The sequence below is a fragment of the Panthera tigris genome, chromosome D4 (genome assembly GCF_018350195.1).
Source record: "Panthera tigris isolate Pti1 chromosome D4, P.tigris_Pti1_mat1.1, whole genome shotgun sequence".
NCBI classification, from domain to species: domain Eukaryota; kingdom Metazoa; phylum Chordata; class Mammalia; order Carnivora; family Felidae; genus Panthera; species Panthera tigris.
In genome coordinates, this window is record NC_056672.1 from 41,104,186 (window position 1) to 41,127,500 (window position 23,315).

General features: G+C 38.2%; 1 protein-coding gene across 21 annotated transcripts in view; it reads right to left on the minus strand.

The window, feature by feature from the left end:
* Positions 1–23,315, minus strand: part of BNC2 (basonuclin 2) — a 427,090-nt gene that overhangs the window by 3,672 nt on the left and 400,103 nt on the right. For 14 of the 21 annotated variants that reach the window (XM_042964289.1, XM_042964283.1, XM_042964280.1 and 11 more), the window contains 2 exons: positions 12,915–14,884; positions 12,418–12,483 (listed from right to left, as the gene is read on the minus strand). In XM_042964289.1, the coding sequence (XP_042820223.1) occupies positions 12,418–12,483; positions 12,915–14,884 (2,036 nt within the window). The remainder of the gene's footprint in view (positions 1–12,417; positions 12,484–12,914; positions 14,885–23,315) is intronic. The other 7 variants (XM_042964286.1, XM_042964282.1, XM_042964281.1 and 4 more) reach the window with 2 other exon arrangements.

Consider the following 23,315-nt stretch of genomic DNA (forward strand, 5'->3'; position numbering starts at 1 on the left):
TTGTCCTAAATATCATATGCAAAACACTTGAAGTGGGGATGGGAAGAACAGGGAAGAACAGGCTTTGGAAAGTCTGCTCATTCACTCTCATGATAGTGGGGTTGGAGATTTTCTAACAAACTCACACAGTATTACAAGGGCAGAAAGAGGAAAAGCGAGAGGAGGGGAGAAAGAAGACAGACATATTCTTTAGAGAGTACTGATCCTGTCCCTCAAGAGGTTAGGTTCAGTCTCTACAGAGTAGACAAAAGGCAGCTTAACAAAGACCTATTGTTGGACTCTGGAATCAGTCGATCCAAACCATTAATTGTCATAAAACACTGTCCTCATGAGGAGATACAAAGACCTAGCGTTAACAGCAACTTGCAAGTTTATTTGGATCAGCAAAATTAAAAGGGCAAAAAGAAAGGGAAGATGGAAGAGACACAGAAAGAACTCATGCCTACCGATTGTCAGATGAAGAGAACAGGATCCTAAAATGGGAGGAAAGCCAGGAAGTGCTGGAAATAGGACAAGGACCCCTAGTAGAGAAAGCAGTGTCCAAGGTGTATGTAGTAAGTGGAAGGAGGCATCTATGAAGGAACCAATTTTGTGCTCTCCAGAGACAGAGATGGTTTCTCTAGAAACAGACTTATTGTGAATATTCATCTCCAGAAAAGAGAAATAATCATCAACAAAAATATATATTGTATTAGAACTTGTTATATAAGAACATACAGAGTATGAAATTTCTTTCTACTTGCTTTGATTAGATAGGGATGCCTATATTCAGATACAAATTCCTCTTACAGAAAAAAAAAAAAGTCACTGGGATGGAGAGAGAAGATGAGTTCCTAGGTAGAAAGGGTAAGGATCTGGTCTTACTAGGTAGGGATCTGGTATTAATTAATGAGTACAGTAGCACTCACTAAGAGATGAGTCCAAAATGTAACCCCAAGATAGTCACTTTCAACAAGAACACAAATTAAATCTCATTCAATCTCCAGTCTCCTGCAGTAAAGGAGAATACTCTGCACATAGGAGACACTTGAAAGTACTTTTATTGGCCTTCAATCAGTAATATGCACAAGTCTTAAAGAAGCTTTTCCCAAAATACATTGAGGAAAAGAAAACACAATGATCCCAAGACTGGAAGCACATAACTGAATATTTAAGAAAAGACACTGGTGATACAGCAAAGGGTAATTCTGACCCTATTAATACCACAGTGTGGTACATGGAAATGCTATATAATTAAGACATGAACTAGTCCTATAACTTGGGGTGTGCTTGGAATTACAACAGCTTCCTCTGAATCTCTGTACTCTTTACTATTCCCTCCACACTACGAGTTTACCAAACGCCTTTTGAAAACTAAGATTCTTCTTAAAAGCAAAAAGTAATGAAGCCTTGGGTAGGGGAGGTCATAAAACCAATATTAGCTCCTTGACATGCTGAGTGGAAGTGCTGTAACTGGACTAAAGTGGACACCATTCCTTTTCTGTTTCTTTAATAAAAATTTTACTGATGTCAATTATATTTCAATTAAAAAAAAGAACACTACCATGCCACCACCAAAGACACTAAATTCATCAAACACAGTTAAGTAAATGCAAGTGAGAGAAAGTAAGTCTTGCTGGGCATTTCCTTTCTCATGTCCCTCTTGTTCTAATGCCCACTTAATGCAATGTTTGACTCATAAAAATTAAAGTTAAAAACATTTTAAAGAAAAAGTGTTTTGAGGTTTTAACATTGACTTTGATATATAGGGAGATAACTTTAAAAAAATGTTCATGCCCAAATTAGAAAATCAGAATATAGTAGTCAAAATTGAATATAGTGAATTAAGCCATAGGTTACATGAGAAGTGCAATATCGAATCAGTTTTGAATAGAACCATTTTAAACTTAAACAAAATATTTGATAATTAATTAACTGCAATATTTTAGGTGAAATGGAATTGAGGCTCCATTTCAGATTAGGTTTTGTCTTTATTTTCTTGCTCACCTCTGCCACTCGACACACACACACACACTCTCAAATTATACTGTCCAGAATGTCAGTGACGTACACATAACAGATACCATATATATGGTGTGTGTGTGTGTGTGTGTGTGTGTGTGTATACTTGTGTATGAATGCATATATGGGGGTAGAGAAGTAAATTTATAACCAATCTGGAAAAACCTAGCTGCCAGATTTGAATGTACTATGGGATATTGAATCAACAATACTCCTGAATAGAAACGTGTATCATCTATCCAAATCCACAGTAATTAAAAATTAAAACCTGTGCCTCTCATTAATTCTTTTCTGACCTGGATTGCTAGGACATTGTTTGTTGGATTTAACTCTCCCAAATTTTTGTTTTAATGGTAGGAGGCTTACAGCTCTGTGAATTAAATGACATTTTTGATAGTATACATTTCTGCAAAACTAGTAGCTGTTCTATAGGATATTATTTAAAGATTCTCTCCAGAAGAGCTGAAAACCATCTCTAGCTCACAAACACATACAAAAACTGAATGTAAAATTTTAGTGAATGCTTAAAAAAACCCCAAAAGTAAAGAAGTACATACGAAATGCAAGAAATAAAAGCTAAGCAAATTCTTGCAAATTAAAAGTATGAAATTCAGTCACTTCAATCTCTTTTCAATATAAAACAAATCATCCATACTGGTCACGCAGACAGTTCCCTCTACATTCAAATTATTCACTTGAAGATAAGCTCCCACCAAACTCTTTAGGGGTTTAGCTAATTTACTGCACAGATACGGCACGTCTGTTGTAATAACAGGTAGGATGTATTGGGGTCGACCATTTATCAGAATTAGACTTCTTTTCTCAATTCACAGTGAATTATGCTGCCTACATGACTCCCCTCTCTCAGAGCCCGCCATCCCCTCACGGCCCCTAATGTGGCAGGCAAACAAAATTGACAGTCTCATCTTGTCAACAAGGGGTGATTCTCCTGAGAAGCCATTTAACTTTGCCGAGGAAGCAATGTATTAATGTGCATGTCCCAGCAATGTTAATCATCTTCAAGCTTCCGACCTAACTTTGACGTGAACGAAATCACCAAATTTGTTTACTAAATGAATCGTAATATGCTAATAAGAAAGCATGACATATATGGAAAAGCCAAACAGATGGTTTGTTTACTCCACTTTGCAACTTTATAAATGTTGTAACTCTGAAGATGTTAGTGAGAATTATTGGTTTGTTGGCAGAGGCAAATGTGTCTTTCGCATACTAAATCTGGTGCTACAGTTAGAAAACAATTTGTCACTGCTGTGGAATGCATAAAAAATGTTAATGTAGTAATGGCATTTGGGAAGGCAGATTGGTAGATGGAAAATGTGTATGCTGGATGCTCAGGTTAAGTGTAGAACTGATATCCAACAGCCCTGTTCCCTAACCATTTTACTTGTGAGTTGCATCCGACAACATCAAGGCTTCTCCAGGGTGCTGACTGAATTCAATAGGTACCTGTTGCACTCTAACGTGACAGGAGTGTGCTGCATTGTGAAGAGGGTTATGTTTTCACAATATTTGGAAATTTCCTCAATCAGGCAGCTCATATGGTGCTCAGTTTACTACTATTGGTGGGTATGAAAAAGACCATGAACACCGGCATCTTTTAAGGAATTAAATGAAGCTGAGCTATAATTCTGAGTTTTATATATAAATATATTTTTACTTTGGATGAACTAACTCTCAAGTCTTCCAACCCTTGTGTTACAGTCTGACTTTTATAAAGAGCTTAGAAGACATGTGTAAAATAACAGGAATGAATTTTTCTCTTGACACTCAAAACTTTCTGCCATTTAAAAAAATAACATGTACAACATGAGACCTCAATTTCTTCTTGAGATCTTTTCCAAAGGAGATACTGCCTAAGACTAAATATTCAAAATGTGTTACATCATTAAAACGGTTAGTTTCAGATCTTTTAAAAAGATAGCACTAGGGATGTATGAGTTCCTCAAGGGAAGGGACAGAATTTCATAGATCATCAGTATTATTATTTAGGTATGGCCTCATCTAGAATTCTATATTGAAAATGAAAGTACTTAAGATACATGAACAAAAAGAATGCACAAAATCTAATTTATGCTTTTGGTTAAATGATGTTAAAACTACCAATGAAAACACGAAAACTTCAGTTAACTAAACCAGCAATACACCTATGACACTAAACATTTCAATTTTTAGAAACATTCAATTTTTTTTACTTTTTATTACACAAGCACAGGGGAAAGCAGAATTTTATATTAAAAAGGTGCTTATTTCTCTCCATATTATGAACCACTCCCCCAACTTCTTAGTCTTACATACTGAGACTACCTCTAATCTTGTGGGATTCCCTGGTGTACCACCATGTACTGCTGAAATTTTTACCCACCTACAAAAGAGACATGAGAGAACAAAGTGATCTAAAGAAACCACTGAGTTCATCTTGCTGCCCCAAGATCACTTTGGAGCAAGAAACATTAGCAGCTATCCCAGCCTGGCGCTTGTATCTCATTTGAAACATCTCCTCATTCCTGACCAACAAAGAAAATTTCAATAAAGTACTTTTACTGGTTTAACAACAGTGAGCTCCTGGGATTGTCAAAGTGCTAAGCCTTTTCCAAGGAGAGAAAAAATCAGCAGCTCAAATATAATTAACCTTCTATTCTCAACGCAAACTGCCACGCACAGGAGCTCTGCAGTCTATTAGCAAAGTTATAATGGCCAACAGGCAGAAGCAAAATTGGTCAAAAAGTTGGCTGCTGCTGTCATATTTTTGGAATTATGATTAATGGCACTAATAATGTGGATGATTACTGATATGTGTATCTCCAGCAGTTTATCATATCGCTCTGGCTGCCTACGTCCACAATAAACAGGATGCTATCATTTACCTCTTTATTGAAGGCAATCCTTCTCTTGAAGGAGCATATTCTAATTACTTCGTAATGTTTTATGTCTTAAACATTTTGCAGCTCTGGACCTTGCCAACTGCTTCATGTCTACCATTGATTAATTACTGAATGTTTAATCAAAATTTAGAACCTAATGTAGTCATTTATGAGCACACTGCAGTGCCAAAGTAGTTAGGCTTTGCTCCCAAGTTTAGAGAGTGTTGGGTTCAAAATCAAATCCCAGCTATACACGAGGATCCAAGAATTTCACCTTGGGTGCTCTGAGGTTGCCAATTCCATCTCTGCTGATGAATGGAAGGTAATCTAACTACACAGTAAACAGCATCTTTACTTACCCTCTCCCTACTGACTTCCCTCTCCTCTTTCCCTAATTCCCTAATCAACAGAGCACCACCATTGGCTGCTTTGGAGAACAAGAAGGTCCTCGTGAATACCCATCATGAGAACATAGTTTTGAAGTGGTTAAACAAGTGAAAAATAATTTGCTGGGACAAATACATGAGTTTTTTCTTAATGTGGATTTTTTATGGTACTGTCATACAACCATTCACCGTTGAAGTTAAGTGTTTTTTTAATACCATTACTGAACTGCTGAAATGGATGCTAATATAGCTTGGAGTGCTAATGTCAAGTCCTGGTAATAAAAAAGACAGACTGCTGAATGAAATAATTTCAAGTAAAAAATAGAACAAAAGTGCTCTCTCTCTTGCTCTCCACTTTTATTGAATTGGGACTGACTGAGCCAATTGCTTTAGAAGTCTGTAAAACACAATTACTAGTGAGCGAACTGACCCACCAGTGCCCCCTCAGTGACAGAGTAGACTAAAAAGGCAGCAGGGTCAGAGCGGCCCCCCTCAGCTGGCCATCAAAACGAAGAGGCTTCCTTCTGAATGTCTGCTGTTCCCATTGTCCAAATCTGTCTCCTTTTACTTACAAAACCTTGTTATTTCCCATCAATGTGATAAAGTAACTTCATACATTACTTTCCAAGATGAAGATGTCTATTCTGGCTATTAAGGATGATCTGTCTTTTGATATTCTTATTTATGTGGATGTTTATGTATAAACACACATATACATTATGTGGATGCATTTAGATTAGAACGTTAGCATAATTTTTGAATAGCTGGTAATAATTCAGATTGATATATGCTCTAGCAAAATTGAAGCATCACTTATATATGTTCAGCTAGAAACACTTGGCTTTTTTTTTCCCAAGGTAAAGTCAAAATAATTAGAGCAAGCAAGAAAAAGAATTAAACTAGAAGTGGGTAACATTTTTCCCCCTAGTTAATAAAAGAAGTAATAAACTCCATAAAGTACTAGAGTTAAGATCACTAACACTTCAGGCATAACAGCTTTTTACCAGGAATTTACAACTCCTGTTTTACTTCAAGCAGCTTGCATTGGGACATAAAATCTAGGTATTTTTTTTAAAAGTGTAGTTTTATGTTAAGTAACTGAAGAAAAATCATCCTTTCCTAAAAAGTATTCTTTTGTCTTCTTCTGCAGGCTGTTTCTTTCTCACACACGTGCACACACACACACACACACACACACACACACACACACCTTGGCACTCAAGAATCAAAGTTACTAAATCCCTTTTTTATGACATTGTAATTTTTTGGCAAGTGTAAACTCCTTTCATATTCTGCCACATTCGTTTATTTGAAGCTTGTGGGAGTCTTGCAGCAAAAACATTAAATTATTTAAATTATTTCTGAAGCTTTTAAAAGAAGAAAAATGCTTTCTAGCCAAAACTTCACTAAGAAATTTCAATACAGAAAGGAAAGTCTCCCTTCCTCTTAGCACAACAAATGATCACTCATAGTGAGAGATAGCTGGTAAGAAGGCTTTCACCTGAAAGAGAACCACCCTCATCAGTACTGATATGATCAACTGCTAATGTATGTGTGCAGTCTTACAATCTGCTTTCAGTGAGAATGGCCTATGTTTTGTAAGGAAAGATTATCTACAAAACAAGTATCTCGAATAATTATGTACAAGAATATTATGACCAGTAAAGTCTCTCAGGGTGTCAAATAGATGGTGGCAGACCCAAGAGAAGAAGAAATCAGGAATATGACCCTTTCCAAGTGCTGCCATCATGAAAAATACTGCCTGTGCACTCAGTATGTGCATTCTGTTCTAAGTGCAATTTTTGCCTGAATTTTCAAGATAATGCTGGCAAGAGTAATAGCTTGTTCCTTTTAAGGGAAATAAGGAGTATGTAGGAAGCATGTCTGTGTTGCAGCTATGTGTGTAGGAAGCTATGTATCAATAAGAGATCTAATATAACTCTCATCAATAGAATGTGTAAGAATCTCTTTGTATCATGAAAAAGAAGTCATTCATCCACCATTAAGTGGTGTTGTCTATTTGGTGCTCAGTTTGGAAGACGGTGGAAGTGACTGGTGTAGTTCTTGGAGTGGAGGAGTTGAAAGGTCAGCAGAGGCTTAAATGAGCTTGTCTTACATCCAGCTGGGCCAGCAGGAGATCATTAGGAAGATCCGAGGCTCACTTTAGGCTTGTCAGAGTCTCTCCCCATGATACAAGGAGACCGTTTTGCTCATTGCTCTTCTCCCAGTGTATAAAAAGAACCCCAGAGACAGGAATGACACCGAAGTTTATCTTACTACCAAAGTTTCGCTTGAGGAGGGCACAACTAGCAATTACTCAGAAGGGGGATTTATTTTGTTTGTTTGCCTTTGATGGAAAGTAATGGAGATAAGTACAAAAGACCTATTGATCTGCTGGCTTCTACTGTGAAACCAAATAGAGTAAAGGGTGGGGGGGGGAATCTCTTTCTTAATATTTAAGTGTCAGAGGACCTGTACAACTTCACTTTAGAAAAGATTTTTGGAAAAGGAGAGTTTCAGTTTGATTGGCAAACGTATAGTAAATGAAATGGCTGATGCCTTCAAATGTTCTCTTCTTGTATTTGAAGAAAATTAGTGCACTGTATTTGACAGCTAATTTTATTACGGCAAATAGACTAATAGTTACCTCAAACTGGTGCTAAGTGGCTCATTTCTTGAAGGTAGGGAAATCATGTGCATTTATTGAAAATCTCTCTTTAGAAAAGTTCTCTATAAGTTTCCAAACATAGAGAATGATGGAAAAAATGGATGTTGCTGCTGAGAAGGTGATAACAGGAGGCAGGTAGCATGTTTTCACATCCTCACCTCTGTTGTTAATGTATGCAGTGGCTCATCAGAGGTAGCTCATGCTAATTTATTCCTGCACACCTGTATAGGGCTGGAAGTCAGGTAATCAGGCAGGCAAAAACTATACATCTCTGCTTTTTAGCTACAGCTACCCAGAGGCCTATAGAGGAACAAATTTAGTTCTGGAGACATCAGCAGGTTTTAATAAACCAAATACAGATGTCTTCTTCCATACAAATCAAGAAGTTTACATGTTTAAATCTGGACTGATTTAACTAGCAATCAAAGAGAAGGTTCACACTTGGCACCAACAGTTGCCTCATATTTATTTATAAATCACCCTAAGCAAATATTATTTTGTTTTTAAATTTATTCACGGGGGCTGAATCATCTTTCCTACACCTTGAAGATTAAACATATATGCTTACCTTTCTAATAAAATTTAAGACAAACTTTGACAATTAGCTGCCACTATTCTCAGAAATGAGGAACAAAGATGGTAAAGATCATGTAAGATGTAAAACGAGATAAATAGTTCTTTCTAAGCAGATAATGTAGTTTCTGTGTACAAAGTCTTCATTTTAGTTGAGGGAATTTTAAAATTGCCAATCACTAAAACAGATATAAATAGATTTTAATGTATTAGCAAATGATAAGGAATTTCAGGGAAAAGGATAGAAGGGCATTTACTTGTTGTTGTTGGTGGTGGTGTTTTAATAAAAATCAAATGTAGGGGCGCCTGGGTGGCTCAGTCGGCTAAGCGTCCAACTTCAGCTCAGGTCATGATCTCACAGTTCATGGGTTCGAGCCCTGCGTTGTGCTCAGTGCTGACAGCTCAGAGCCTGGAGCCTGCTTCAGATTCTATGTCTCCCTCTCTCTCTGCCCCTCCCCAGCTTGCACTCTGTCTCTCTCTCAAAAATAAATAAACACTTAAAAAATTTAAAAATAAAAACCAAATGTAACTTATAAAGGGCTTCCCTTATACATAGGTGATCCATGGCCATTCAGCCCTCCTAGGGATCAAAATTCAAGACAGATGATGAAAAATGAGCAAAGGTAAACTAGGCCTTGCTAATTCTGGCGATGACACTGTCTCCAGAAAAATTTCCTTTATGAAGACTAGGTTCTACGCCAGTTAGTTATAATTTCTTCTTGCCAGGATGTTTTTTGCATGCATACTTCAAAACGGAGGGTCAGCTTCCTAATCCCTGAAGGAACACTATCTTAGTAGCAAAAAAGTCCAGGGATAAACAAGGCAGGAAGAGTGTTTACGGAGTGTCACGTCTAATACTACACAGCATCACCAGTATATACTTATATACTTTAGCAATCACCTTATAGTAACATAGTTATTCACAGAGAAAATAATTTATATTTCACTTCTATAAACTCAGAAAAAAATTTATTCCAATAACACCTAGTGACTGGATAAACTGAACCTCGTGAATATAGCTTTCTGTCATTAGTGTGGAAGGGTCCTCTTTGCTTTTGAATTTATTACACTCATACTGAGTCACAACATTGTGCTTTGAGTCAGCCCTAACAAACCACACATACCTCCTCACTCCCCGCCCCCCACCACCCACTGCTTCTCCTTTTGTATGACCTTAGACAAAGAATGTTCCTGCTTTTCAAAAAGGTTTCAAGTTCATCTTATAAAATCTAGAATGACCATAAGCAAAGACCTGGAAATCTCTAACTGCCAAATCTAAAACACAGTGTTTAACATCTTTCTACTTATATCTTACTAATAACATGCCTATTTGGAGACCAAAAATGCAATCCCTCCTTGTATATAGCCATTTTGGAAAAAGCCCAAGAAGACCTGTGTATCACACCTGTAAGGTGTTCTAAGCCCCAAGACAAGAAGACTGCTTTTATAAACAGAAGGAAGAGGGTTATTCTGTTAGTTTCATCAGTAGACATCCTGTAGCCTTGCACACTGCAGCCCCCACTCAAAATCCCCTCTAATGCTTTATTTGCACAAGGAAGACATTGTGGAGTCAAGGATGGATGAATCAAGACTCTGGGGAAAGGAAAGAAATAGGCCTGAGGACAGCAGGATTAAAGGCAAGGAAGGGTTTCTGTTTGGGAAGGTCTGTTGGCTCAGAGAAAGGTAAGGAAATTTGTCTTAGCTTCATAGTGAATTGAAGAAGAAAAAAACAGGGGCACAAAATTCCGAGGACTCTCATGATTAACACAGCAAAAATGAAGAGAAACAGAAAGGTAAGTTTGAGGGGGTAGATCAGAGATGTGCTCCAAGAGGCTCTGTGAAACAGGAGATTAAATTCCAAGTCAACATTAGTGGAAGAAGTGACGGTAACAGGCTGATGTGGGAGTAATGTTTAAGTTCACTCTGCAGAGATGCCGGAAGAGGCAGGTACCCCAATAGCATCACTGTTTCTGATTATGTGGTGGTAGCTATGGTTGCATCATATGTTAATTCAAGTCATAGACTCAACAAGGATGAATACTTTTTTTAAGGAAAAAAATGCTCAAAGTATCATAGGTTTTGTTACGTTTTTTAACCTGTTATCAAAAAATGTGTGTATTCCTGAAAAGCAAAACTTCAAGTGAGAATCAAAAAACTTGGTATAGTATTTTTTTCAATTTGCTTTTCTTCATCTATCACGTGTTACAAAACTCCAGAATTATAAAGATTAACTGTGATGTGGTATTTCACCCAACTGAAATGAAATGCAGTGCCTGTCTTCTGAGGCTTGCAGTCTCCTGTGTGACTGAACACACACGGGAGAATATGTGTACTCTGCTTCCCTAGAATAACCCAGTTATCCCAGACACTATTCTAAATTTCCATACGGCTAGTCATCTGCCAAGCTCCTAATCTCTACAATAAAAATGGAGATTGAAATATTCTCCTGCTATTAATGAATGTTTTTCCTTAGACAAACCATCCTTTCAACAGTACCTCCTTCTACATTAGGACATAAAAACACAAGTGCTTGTGCTTTCTAGCGGTGTGACATAAATGAAAGCACCATGCTTTGGGGTGTTGTAGCCTTTTGGCCCCACAGCCATTTATGCGAGTGTTATAACTTTCAGTATTTTCAGCAAACCAACTAAAACTGTGATAGAATTCATGCAAATAAGCTTAAATTTTGGCTTGTCTTCAAACACTCCATTTCCATAAATATTTTATGCAGGTCTTCATGAGTCTTTTATTTTTGTTAAAAAAAAAATCCAATGCATTAACCTCATTATCGCAAGCGCACTATTTCAAATATAAAAGAATGAGTATTACTCACAAACTGGGGGGTGGGAGGTTGTATACGGTACTCTATTTTATTATTCAAATTATAGCCATCTTATCTGTTGTATTCTTGTAGTGTCAATGATAACTCAGAACTGAAAAGAACTTTGTGACTAAACTTTTTATAGAACAAGGTAAATGGGACTGGGGGAGAAGGGAAATCTTTTAAGAATATAGATTTCTCTTCAAAGCATATTTTGAGTTGTACAAAGAAAACCACTTATTTTCTCAGAAATTTTGCTTTTAATGGATCGGACCCCTTGCATTTCGGCACTATGGAAAATACTTTTTAAGTGTTATTTTTTAAAAAGATTAATCTTTTAAATGTGAAGACAAAACAGAGTATTCTAGAAGCAGGTCACTACTTTTCAGTGGTACTTTTATTATATGTTACTTTGCCAAAGAATTCTAGTCAATTGATAAGTGCTAGAATTTGGGAGGTGGCTATTCGGAAGCTTCCTTGTTTCCTCTACATATACCGATTTTTTCCCATCTAATGAAATTTTGCCTAAAATTATTTTTAAAAGACAACGTAAACCAAAAGCCACATTCAACATAATGGGAAGAATTAACTGGTGTGTGACTCTGGGTTGGGCTGGTGTATTACGTAAATGATCTGCTCATAAGCTTACTTCAAGTGCAGGATAACTGTGTTACCCCACCACTGACCACCTTGACACATTCCATTTATATTACATTTTCTTGAGGATTCAAAAAGAACATTGGAGGTTTAAGACCAGCTGCTTCTGTTTAAACCCAACTGTTTCAGAGCTGTAGCCACATAGCTAAGGTGTGATGTCATCTCAAAGCTGGACATAATATATTCTAACTGATCCTAAAAGTATATGCATGCCCCCCCCTTCTGTGCATAATTCCCACGACAGACTGTATTTTAGACATGTGCTCAAAGACACTGTGAAGTTAAAATAAAGAAACCCATACCACCATACCATTTCCCCACATTAATAATTATTTTGGTCCCATTTTCTTCTAATATTTTCGTGACTCTTAAAAGAATTCAAGGACATACTAAATACTCATGTAAGAATGATAACATTTCTGGTTATACCTACGGAGATGCAGGCTGTCTCGATGTCCTGGACCTATGGTTCTTTCCATCCGTAAATTTCTGTTTCTATATTGGATAAATATGTGTGTATGAAGATAATATATTGATTTAATTAAAAAGCCACAAGGCAAAGCAGAAATATATATAACAGAAGCTGCGGCTTCTAAGTGAAGCTTCATGAGGAAGCAGGGAACTGTGTACATAGTTAACTTATTCACACCTAGATGCATGGGGAAACATACATACACACATACACAGAGCACAGAGAAAAATGGCGTGCATTACTGGGTAAGATGGCATATGATTCTGCATGCTTAATCATAACAAGCATCAACTGCAACAATCCTCCATGAGCATCGCAGCTTGGTTATCTCATGGTCACTGTGGACAATCTTTACGGTGCATCAAAAACATCTAAGTTGGAGTTTTTAATGTTAAGTCCGACATGACTGGCACCCTCCACCCCCAGCAGGAGCAGCCAATGGAGATTTACTGACCTGTCTCTGCTTCGGCGAGAGGGGAAGGCAGCATTGCAGCCAGCCACTGTGCAGACATGCATCTCTTTTAAGTGAACGTTCCTGTAGTGAAGCTTCACACTGTAGGAGCTTTTGAAACTCTTCTTGCACACGTAACAGATTTTGGGGTCTGGGCTAGAACACAGGTCACCTTCTGGGGAGAACTTTTGAGGGCTGCCGTAATTCAGAGACGATGTGAAACTTTCATGCAGGGCTGCCATGCTGGCCCCCCCACCATTGTACAGACCATACTGGCTCATGTAAAACATGTCGTAAGTGGGATCTGTAAATTCTTCCTTCACCTTGATGACATCCTGGTGAGAGGGCTCACTGTGGTTCTCATCAGGCCTCTCACTGCTCATCAGGACTTTTTCGCTCACTTCACTGTGAATGTGCTCATCGCCTTCCATGGACTCCTCACCTAGTTTGGGCTCTGAAGACTCAGATTCATTCTCATAGTCCCGCTCAGGTTCTTGGTCCTCAGAAGTCATGCTGTCAGCCCTTCTTATTTCAGTCCTTGAAATGCACCGGGTCCTGCTATGTTTAGAAAAGTCCTTCACAGAAATGCCTGGACTCATCTCCTCTTGGGAGTGGCAATGATTGTCATGGCTCACATCGTTGACCACAGCTCCGCCATCATTAGGGTCATCATCTTCATCGTCAAACTCATCAGCGGTATCAATGATTTCCTTCTCAATCTTCACAGGCATGCTGGACTTCCTGGGCTTCTTCTTGGGTGCCAGGTCAGCACTGGGCTCATGAGTGGCCATCATCACTACTGGTGCTATGGGCTCAGAGGGTGGTGGGGGGTGCTGCTCTATGGTACCACTGGCTGGAATGATGGGACTGGTTGGGAGGGAGGTTGGAGGACTCACCATTTCCCCCGGAGTGAGTAAACTTCTATAAAATGGAGGAACTGGCTGTACAGTCTTTAGCCCAGAAAAAACCAGCTGGCTAGGCAGAGGATTCTGTAAGACGGGGTCTAATGGGGGAGTGGTAAAACCCATTGGGGGCCGGCCAGGGCTTGTGAGTGTGAGATTTGATTTTGTACTTGCTATAACAGGAGTGGCAGCTCCTGATGTGGCACGAATTAAATCTTTGTCTCGGTTATTTCGTAGCATAGGCATGTGAAGGCGAGGATTAGGGTTCGCACTGTGGCGATTCCGGCTTCGGAGGGAGCTAAAGACCATGTTGCAACCCTCGATGGTGCATCGGTGTTTGATCTTCAGGTGAACAGCATTATAATGAATTTTGAGAGTACCTTTGTCATAGAATGTCTTCCCACATGCATTACAGAACACTCTTCCTTTCCTAGAGGCTGACCCCATCCTTCTCATCCGATGAATCCGGAATGAGCTTTTTGGGTGTTCAGTTTTGGTTAGATCACTGACTGGGGCAGAATTCTGAATGGGGGACACACAGGCTGGCTCAGTTTTGGGCTCCACATTGGTAATGCTGGTCAGGGCATTTCTATTAGGCGTCTGATCATTCTTATAAGGTGTGGGAGATACTTCAGATTCACTGCTCTCATTGTATTCATTCTGGGTTGAAAGGCTTGGTTCCCGCAGCCTCAGTCCTGGTTGCTCTAACAGTAGCCCGTTTGGAGGCAATCCAAGCAGTGGGGCTGAGACTGGGTTTATATACTGGAATGGAAGCAGAAATGCAAGGCTGTTGGGGATGTTTTCGAAATGATGAATGCTGGAAGGGTTGCTGTTCTCTAGGTGAGCAAGAAGGCTGGGACTCCGAGTGCGATTATTGCTCTCAATGAAAGTCCTTATGTCTGAGTCTGTCTTTGAAGATGGTACGGCTACGGCCTGCCCTTCTTTCTCCTGAATTGCCATCAGCTCCACAATGGATTTGGTTTCTCCAAATCGCAGAAACTGCTGAAGGGTGATGATTTCCTCTTCTCGAGACATGATGGCCCAGCGGTCCAGCACCTTGCCGGCAGCATCCTAGAGGCCACATCAAAGAAACAACAAAGATAAACACAAAAACTTATTGATTGTGCATAATTATTCAATGCAACTGAAGGAGCTCTGCCTGCTCATGAAACACCAAGAGTGACAGCAGAAAACAACACACAAGCACTGTTCATAAAAGTCAACCCACAATGCAAACTTTTCTGCCATGCAGTCGCAGTAATTACAGTCACAGAGAAACAGATTTGAGTTTAATGTCAAAGCAAACAAAATGTAGACCACTGGGGCTCTATTATGTAAAATGCCTTCACTACTGCTATTTTAACAATGGTCTATATAGTATGCAACTATTTAGCACATATTAGTATAAGACGTGAACACGTGCTGTGCAACATAGTATAAATGCAAAAAATGGTACCTTAATGTGTATTAAATAGGGACACCATAGGAAGGGATTAAGCACATTTTGTGGAATTTACTTCTTCAACACAAGCAGACATGGTACTGGATTTAAAGATGAAAATTCCTTTAAACAGGAGCTACCATATAACTTTCTGAATTAAAAAGATGAAAAAAAAGTAGCTTTGTCTTCTGTGCCCCCAATTACTAAGGTGTGCTTTTTTCTCTTTTTTTAATAGCTATATTTTAGTGTCATTTACTAATAGACAATCTCATAAGGTAGAATAAGGAAAAACAGTAATTATGCTTTTCCTGAAAATTGATTGTAATCCTAGGATTCAAAGTTTGAGTTAGACTTTAAGTATTTGACTTTTTTTTAATGATATTCTTATAAATGACAGTTATAGATATTTAGAAAGTAAACATGTGATGGATTTAGATAGAATAAATGTGTAAAAATGTTGTCTCTTAACATTCTCCTCTGATAGCAAAGGGAGTCCATAGAGAATACACATCAGTAATCACCAGACTATGTGTTGTTAAATATACATTAAAAAGCATTTCACACTTTCATTTTTGCTAGTAACTATGAGATTTGCCTGGAGGTAGGACTTAAAAATCCTGCAATGTAATGTCAGGCAATCCATTTCAGCACAGATTGAGAGAAATGTATTCAAATGCTTAAATAATGACTCCATCGTTTTCTAGAGCACAGCTTCTTCCTAACCAAGACAGGACACTTCACAACCTCTGTGAATAATACTTGCCCCAACCCTGCCTATCAATTTAAGAATGCATAAAATCTTCTAAAAAACCAAAACTAGATATTTATTAATTACAAAAAGAAAAATCATAACTTTACAATAGGGAAATCTAGCAGACACCACCTTAACCAAGTAATCAATGAACATCACCAATGTTAAGTATCATCATGTACCTTCCAATATTTACTGAGAAAAGCACATCATCCCTTTCTTGCTAAAAGCTGTATAACCTCAATCTAATCACAAGAAAACATCAGATAAGCCAAAATTGAAGGGCATCCTACAAAAGAGTGGCTAGTACTCTTCAAAGTGCAGTAAAGAGTAAATCAGTAAAGATTAAAAAAAACAAGGACCAAAGAATGGTTACAGATCAGAGGGAACCAAGCAAACAGGACAAATAAATGTAATATGAGATTCTAGAAATCCCAGGCCAGAAAAAGTCCCTCAGTGGGGAAACGGGCAAAAGCTGAATAAAATCTCTAGATCAGTTAATAGTATGGTATCAACCTTAATTTCTTAGTTTTATCCATTGTGCTGTGTTTATGTAGAATGTTTCATTAGGGGAAGCAGGATAAAGGGAATTATACAATTTTTGCAATGGGAAATTCTGCCTTATAGATAGTTCTACTCAGCCTTGTGATATAAAATTTTCTCTGGACCAAAACTGTATGGTCTGAACCACGACAACTAGCTCGATTGTAAGGAGATACGTATCATTTATTTAAATCGCTTTACAAAAACCAAGCTCTAATAGTTACGTGCAATGCCTTATAAGGCTTACTCTAGCATTGCATCATTTTACATAAAGTATATGTGTGGGTGTGTGCGTGTGGATGTCCATTTCTACATAAACTGGCCCTCCCTCATTTGTAGATAACGTGAGCCTTCAGGTTAAATATCCTCATGCAGGTATCTTCTCAGAACACTTAGATCATGATGTGTATACATGGTGACTCTGCATGATCCTGGAGTCGTGCAATAGCTAGTTTTCCGGTCTCCTTACAAACCTGTTTTGGAATGGGGGGGGTGGGAAACAAGGGGGAACACTGGTGCTATAGGTAAACAGAAAAATAAATTGTGATTTTGTATAGATTATCTCATTTGAACCTCATAATAGCTTCCAGAGCTGAGCAAATGTTTACCAGATGAGGGACCAGGGGTGAAGGAAAGGGGGATGGCTGGTTGAAGTTGCCAAGATGCTAACTTAGGGTCTCGGACTCCAATCCAGAAATTCTGACTCTAAGTTCATTGAGTGTAATGACTGTCATTCATAATGTCATTTCCCAGGTGGGCACAGTGGGTCTGTGACAAGAAATAGGACTTCTCCTGAACAAGTCTGGTCTCTGAAGCACTGTAATGTCCTCCTCCACACTGTTTTTCTTTTAGCATCAAATCCACTCTCCTAATTGTTCTTTTATGGAAGCTTTTACTATGGATTGTGTCTCAGGCTGAAACGCAACTTGAGCAGCACACAGTCATTTCTTCCCCAGGTAGCCTTCACCTAAATCTGCATGTCGATAATGTACTTACACAGCTGGCAGCCTCTGGTATTAAAACAGCCCTTAGAAACCATAGCAACTGATCAAACCCACCTGAGGCATCTCCTTTCCATCACCCTCCTATCTTCTTTCCTCCAACGGAACACAGCAGTCCCATATGGTTCCTCTTTCCTCCTGGCCCTCCACAATGCCTGCCGCTATTTCTAAAACCACTGCCTTTCAGACCTCTTTTAGTTCTGAGTAGCTGTCTTTGCTAAAATGGAACTGTTACGTTAAACCACTTACTTCTAGTGGAATAGGTCCAGGTAAGCAAGATTTAGAACTTTGCTCGTAGCCTGAATCATAAAAGAGACGCTTCATTTACAATGGTAATGGAAACAGCAATTTATACTACACAGAAGAACAACATAACATCTTTGCAAACAAATGTGCTTGGGAACAGGATAGACCTCTACATTACATACTCAAACTAGGGTCCTCCTGACAGGGCACCCTCTGAATCCAGGCAATATGAAGTGCCACAGAAGTTCTTTCCAAAGAAGCCACCATTCATATTTGATCAAAGTTATCTACTACCATTGTAGAGCAACTGCAGAAAGAAACAAGTTGACTTTCTTATACAACATAATGGGTATGCAAGCTCAATGCTACAGATGGCCATCAGGTTTAGCACATCCTTGGATAAACTGGTTGAATGGGACTTGGAAATCATTAAGGCGAAAAAGGAAGGCCTAGGTTCTTTTTCCCTGAAGATCTCAGTGACAGAGGTAAACATGGTCTGGTGTAGTGATTCTCAAAACAGTGGCTTGAGAGAATTCCATGCATGTTCTATATGCTATTTGAAAGGGACCTGAATCTTTTTTTTTTTTTTAATTTTTAAACCAGTCTGCAAATAATTGAGAGTAACCATTTGGAAAACTTCTGGGTTATTTGACACTGCTGAAACAACAAAAAGCATGATTTTTTTTATTAATTTATTTTTATTTTATTTAATAAGTATTGGCTCAAAACCGATGGAGGTGGGGAGAACTGGTCCTTCCTCACAGGTAATTTGAGAAGTACAGATCTAGAATCTCAGCCCCCTTACATATCAAATAAACTTTACCAGGGTGAATAAGAGCCATAAAAAAGAGTTATTCTATTATCACAGAATAAGCATTTAAAAAACAAATTATGTTAGACCAGCATGAATATTGTGATTGCCGACCAACCCATATGGGGACAATGGTCTTGCATAAGAATAATAAATCACATCAGAGTGTATAACTGGATCTTATCCTTCCCAGTCCATTCTGTAGTTTGTGAGTCAGTTCCTTAAGGTGTTCTCATTTGTAACTAGAGTTCAGTGACCTTTAAACCTTTACACTGGGAATTTTTATTTACAAAATGAGGATAATAAGATTTACCCTGTTAAGTGAAATGCAAGGTATTATTGTAAGTATTGATTTCCTGTGAAATAACCAGCTATACTATTAATTAAAAGATGAGCAACACCAAATAATCCTGACTTATAAACCAGTTTTACTGGGTTCAGAAGAAGTATAAAACACTTAAAATATTTACATGTAAGTATTTTAGATGAAAAGACTTCCTTTTATTTTTGCCGGAACTGGTGATTATCACTCAGTAGAAATCTGGCACCTAGTTCTACGTGGCTCTGCAGAGTAATGTTTTAAAATCTTTTCTGCAGTAGAATCAACTGTCATGGTTTCAATGGTTTTATTTAAGCCTTTTCTTCACATCAAAACACCTTATATAACCTATAGTTTTAAAAGTAAAAGTAAAGTAAAGTTGACTGTTTTTTCTTATTTCAGGGAAAGGGACAGTAGGGAAGGAAAGGATGTAAAGAGATGGAAGAGAGACCAGATGAGAAACTTTGGGATAATTAGACTGTCGGGTGACTTCAAGCCCACAGACTCCCCAGTCCAAGAAGGAACCCATCTGTGTTCATGGCAGGCCACTACCATGCTATAGCACAGAGGGAAAGCAAAGCCTTTCTTTCTGTCCATGCATGGAAATGAGGGAGGAAATACTGAACACAGCAGAGTTCTGGAACTTATTTTCTCTCACATTATTCAAATTATTAAGAAGTAAGAAAATTGTTTAAAAGACAAGCAGAGAATAATTTAATTTTCTATTCTATTACATGAACTTCTTGTCAGTCAAGTTTAAGGCATATTTTTAAAAAAAATCCTAAAAATGATTAGCCAAGAACTAAAACTATTTCCCCTTTGGTGTAATTTTAAATCTTTTACTTAAATGACGTTGAGCTATAGAGAATGCTGACCACCTAGAACAAAATCAGAAATTTATGAGCTGTACTTTTTGATTCCATGTATAGATTTGAACTGTGTTATCTTAAGAAATTATTCCAACATTACCATATTGGCAACTTATTTTCATGACCAATTTCCCATTGGAATTTTCTATTTTCTATCCTTCAGGATTAATTCAAATATCAAGGCAAGAGGAATAGGGTTGGGTAGAAGGTGTAGACTTACCAAATTTCAAGACTATCTAGCTTGGTACTCTATCAGGTAAAATTTAACAGTAATTGCAGGGTTAAAATTGAAGAAGCAACGCTATGAATCATAAATTTTACCTGGTTTTCTAGATGTTTAAGTCTTAAGGGCAAACAAAGAATGGGACAGCTATACTGTGGAATACTACTAAGCACTTGAAAAGGAATAAACTAGTGATACACAGTAAAACATGGAAGACTCTCAAAAGCATTAATGTTAAAAATCAAAGAAATCAGACCCCCCAAGAACTACCATTCTACCATTCCATGCATGGAAATTCTGGGAAAGGTTAGACTGTAGACACAGAGGGGAGATCAGTGGTTACCAGGGGTGAGGGTGGGGGAAAAGGGCTGACTGCAAAGAACACTGGAGAAGTTTTTGGGGTGATGGAAATGTTCTATAACATGACTGTATTGATGTTTACATGTATATTTAAAATTGGTAGGTTTTATTGTATGCAAAGTATACCTCAATGAAGGTGACTCAAAACATTAAATCATGCAAACTGCATGAAATCTCACACTTAGAGCTCAACATTAATAATTCATCCTATTTATAGACCATTTGCTTATTTCCTACATTGTTTTGTGACAAGAATAACAAACACACATCTCTTCCATTCTCTCCCACAATCCATTGTGACATGGGGAGTAAGTAAAAATTTCTTTCTTTTTTTCTACCTAAAAGATTATTTTTTGCTAATATTTTATAAGTGGCTTTACAGTAATATGTTATTGATTTAGAAAGAGCTTTACATATATTAGGGTAAAAGGTCAAATATTTTTACCAAAGGGGTATGCAGTCCTAAAACCTTGGAGACTGCTTCTCTGCACAGTTAATACTGACGTGTGGCAGCCGTGTACTGAGTGCACGCACCTTCACAAACACTTTGGATGATGTTGATGAGAAGCAGTCAGCTAGTTTGCCTTAGCTTGCCTCCACCTAACTTTGTGCTGGACTCTTGATTATGTGGGCATGTGTCAGGATGTGACCCAGAAATTAGGAAATATATCATCTAACTTCTGGGTCACCTCAGGAGCAAGCGATGGGCTCAGACCATTACTGCAGATCATATGAGCGGGGGCATTCCACCAACTTAATAGACAGGATCTACGAATGGAGAGATCATGGGTGCTACTCGTGGGTGGATAGGGTAGGCTCTGAGGACTAGAAGTAGCAGCAGCTTGAGAAAGACACTCTGTGGAAGGGAAGCTTTGAATATTATGCACAGTTTTAAAAAAAAAAGATAGAAGTCATAAAACTTTTGGTCCTCGTTTGTCCCATTCTCCCACAGTGACCTGTTTTAGAACTCAGATGGGTCCCTATGTAACATGCAGATATTTCCATTTAAGTTGTCTTTCTGAAGTCAAGCCACTATTAAAACTTTTCTCTTTAGCCAAAAATTTTAACTGATCTGGGTGCTCTCCGTTTATATCACAGCCAATTCCTCCCCGCCCCCCTTTTGATTAAATTTTATTTATCTCTATAATTTATATGACTTGGCAATCCTAAGCATGAATGGGCCAAAGTTTTGTGTGTCTATGTGCCTGCACGTGTGTGTGTGTGTGTGTGTGTGTGTGTGTGTGTGTGTGTGTGTGTATGTGTAACAGACAAGAAGGGGACATGAATAGAAATGGCAAAAGAAAAAAATTATTGGAAGTAAAAGATTCTGGGAAGTACTTAGGGAAATTTTTTAAGCAATGTTGTGATAATTTCTGAGAAACACTTGAAATTATGTGGGAAAAGAACTTGGCATGCTTATTTGTTTTAGCAAATTTACATTTAAACACATATTTCTTGGAGGGCGCTGACTGAGAAAGATGCACCACTAGCATATACAATGTACAGTGGAACAGTTTGGTTGTGTAAGTAAACAAAATTATACCATTCTTTATTCACACAGAGCTCTTTTATGTGATTGTGCTTTTCCACTATTTTAGGCTAATGTTTCTAGGCCAGCTGAAACAACTGTGCTATGTGTAGGCAGAATGAAAAATACTCACTTATACCATGATTGCACCAAATGGTTCAAATTAGACTTGATAAAAAAAAATTAACATTTGTTTTGGGAAATGAAAACTCTACTCAATTTCTATGATTTGGAAATTCGTATTTTGCAGAATTTCTCAAGAGCATCACTTTACCTTCAAAATATAAAGCTGACCAGTCACATTTTTGCTTCCTCAGCTCCTCTCTAGGACAGAGGTGTCCCATGAAAAAGAATCAGTGGGGGGCGCCTGGGTGGCTTGGTCGGTTAAGCATCCGACTTCGGCTCAAGTCATAATCTCACAGTCCGTGGGTTCGAGCCCCGCGTCGGGCTCTGTGCTGACAGCTCAGAGCCTGGAACCTGTTTCAGATTCTGTGTCTCCCTCTCTCTCTGACCCTCCCCCGTTCATGCTCTGTCTCTGTCTCTGTCTCAAAAATAAATAGACGTTAAAAAAAATTTAGAAAAAGAATCAATGGGGTGTGGCACAGACAGAAAAGAAAAACTTCCCAATGACAATAATCAAGAGTGGACTTTATTTGTTAACAGTTATCCACATGAACATCCCCCTTGGAAAACAAATGTGCTTTCCTCATCAACCCAAGATCATCATTGTCACTTAATAAGTGTGCAAACATTAGAGCTAGGTATATTTTGATTTGCTGTGATTACAGAAACTGGCGATAAGTTCAATATGTCCAGATTATAAAGACCTGGACTTGAAATATCTTTCTGATTCCTCCTTTTTCCCCTTAAGGAGAAATGAATACTACAGGAATAGCCACCAATGGTTAGAATGTTAGAGCTCTCAGAAAACTTTGTATTACAGAATTTCCTGTCAAAAGATAAACCTTACTGGTCCTTGTGAGCTGACATGCTAACACTGAAGTTTCCCCTCTATACTCTATACTCCCCTCTATACTCTATACTCGTTGCATATAGGGACTGGTCCCAAAAGAGTTACTGATCATACAGAGACTATGACTATGATACTTGGTTCATCTTATTGTACATGAACCTCACTATAAATCAGTCTGGTAACCTTCAAAATGCTGGATTATGGAGAATGGTGGTATACTGAGGCTATACATATCAAATTCATATCAAATTACTTGCATAAAAAGTACAAAGTCAAGGAATGCCTCTCCATGGATGGAACAGGAAGTGTGATGCACATGGCCCTTGACTGGAGTGGGCAGCAGGAGAAAAAGGCATCGTGGGGATTTTATGTGACTTTTAGGTACTGGGGTTGATATTTTCCAGTATATAAATCTCTAGCATTTCTTTTTCTGATCC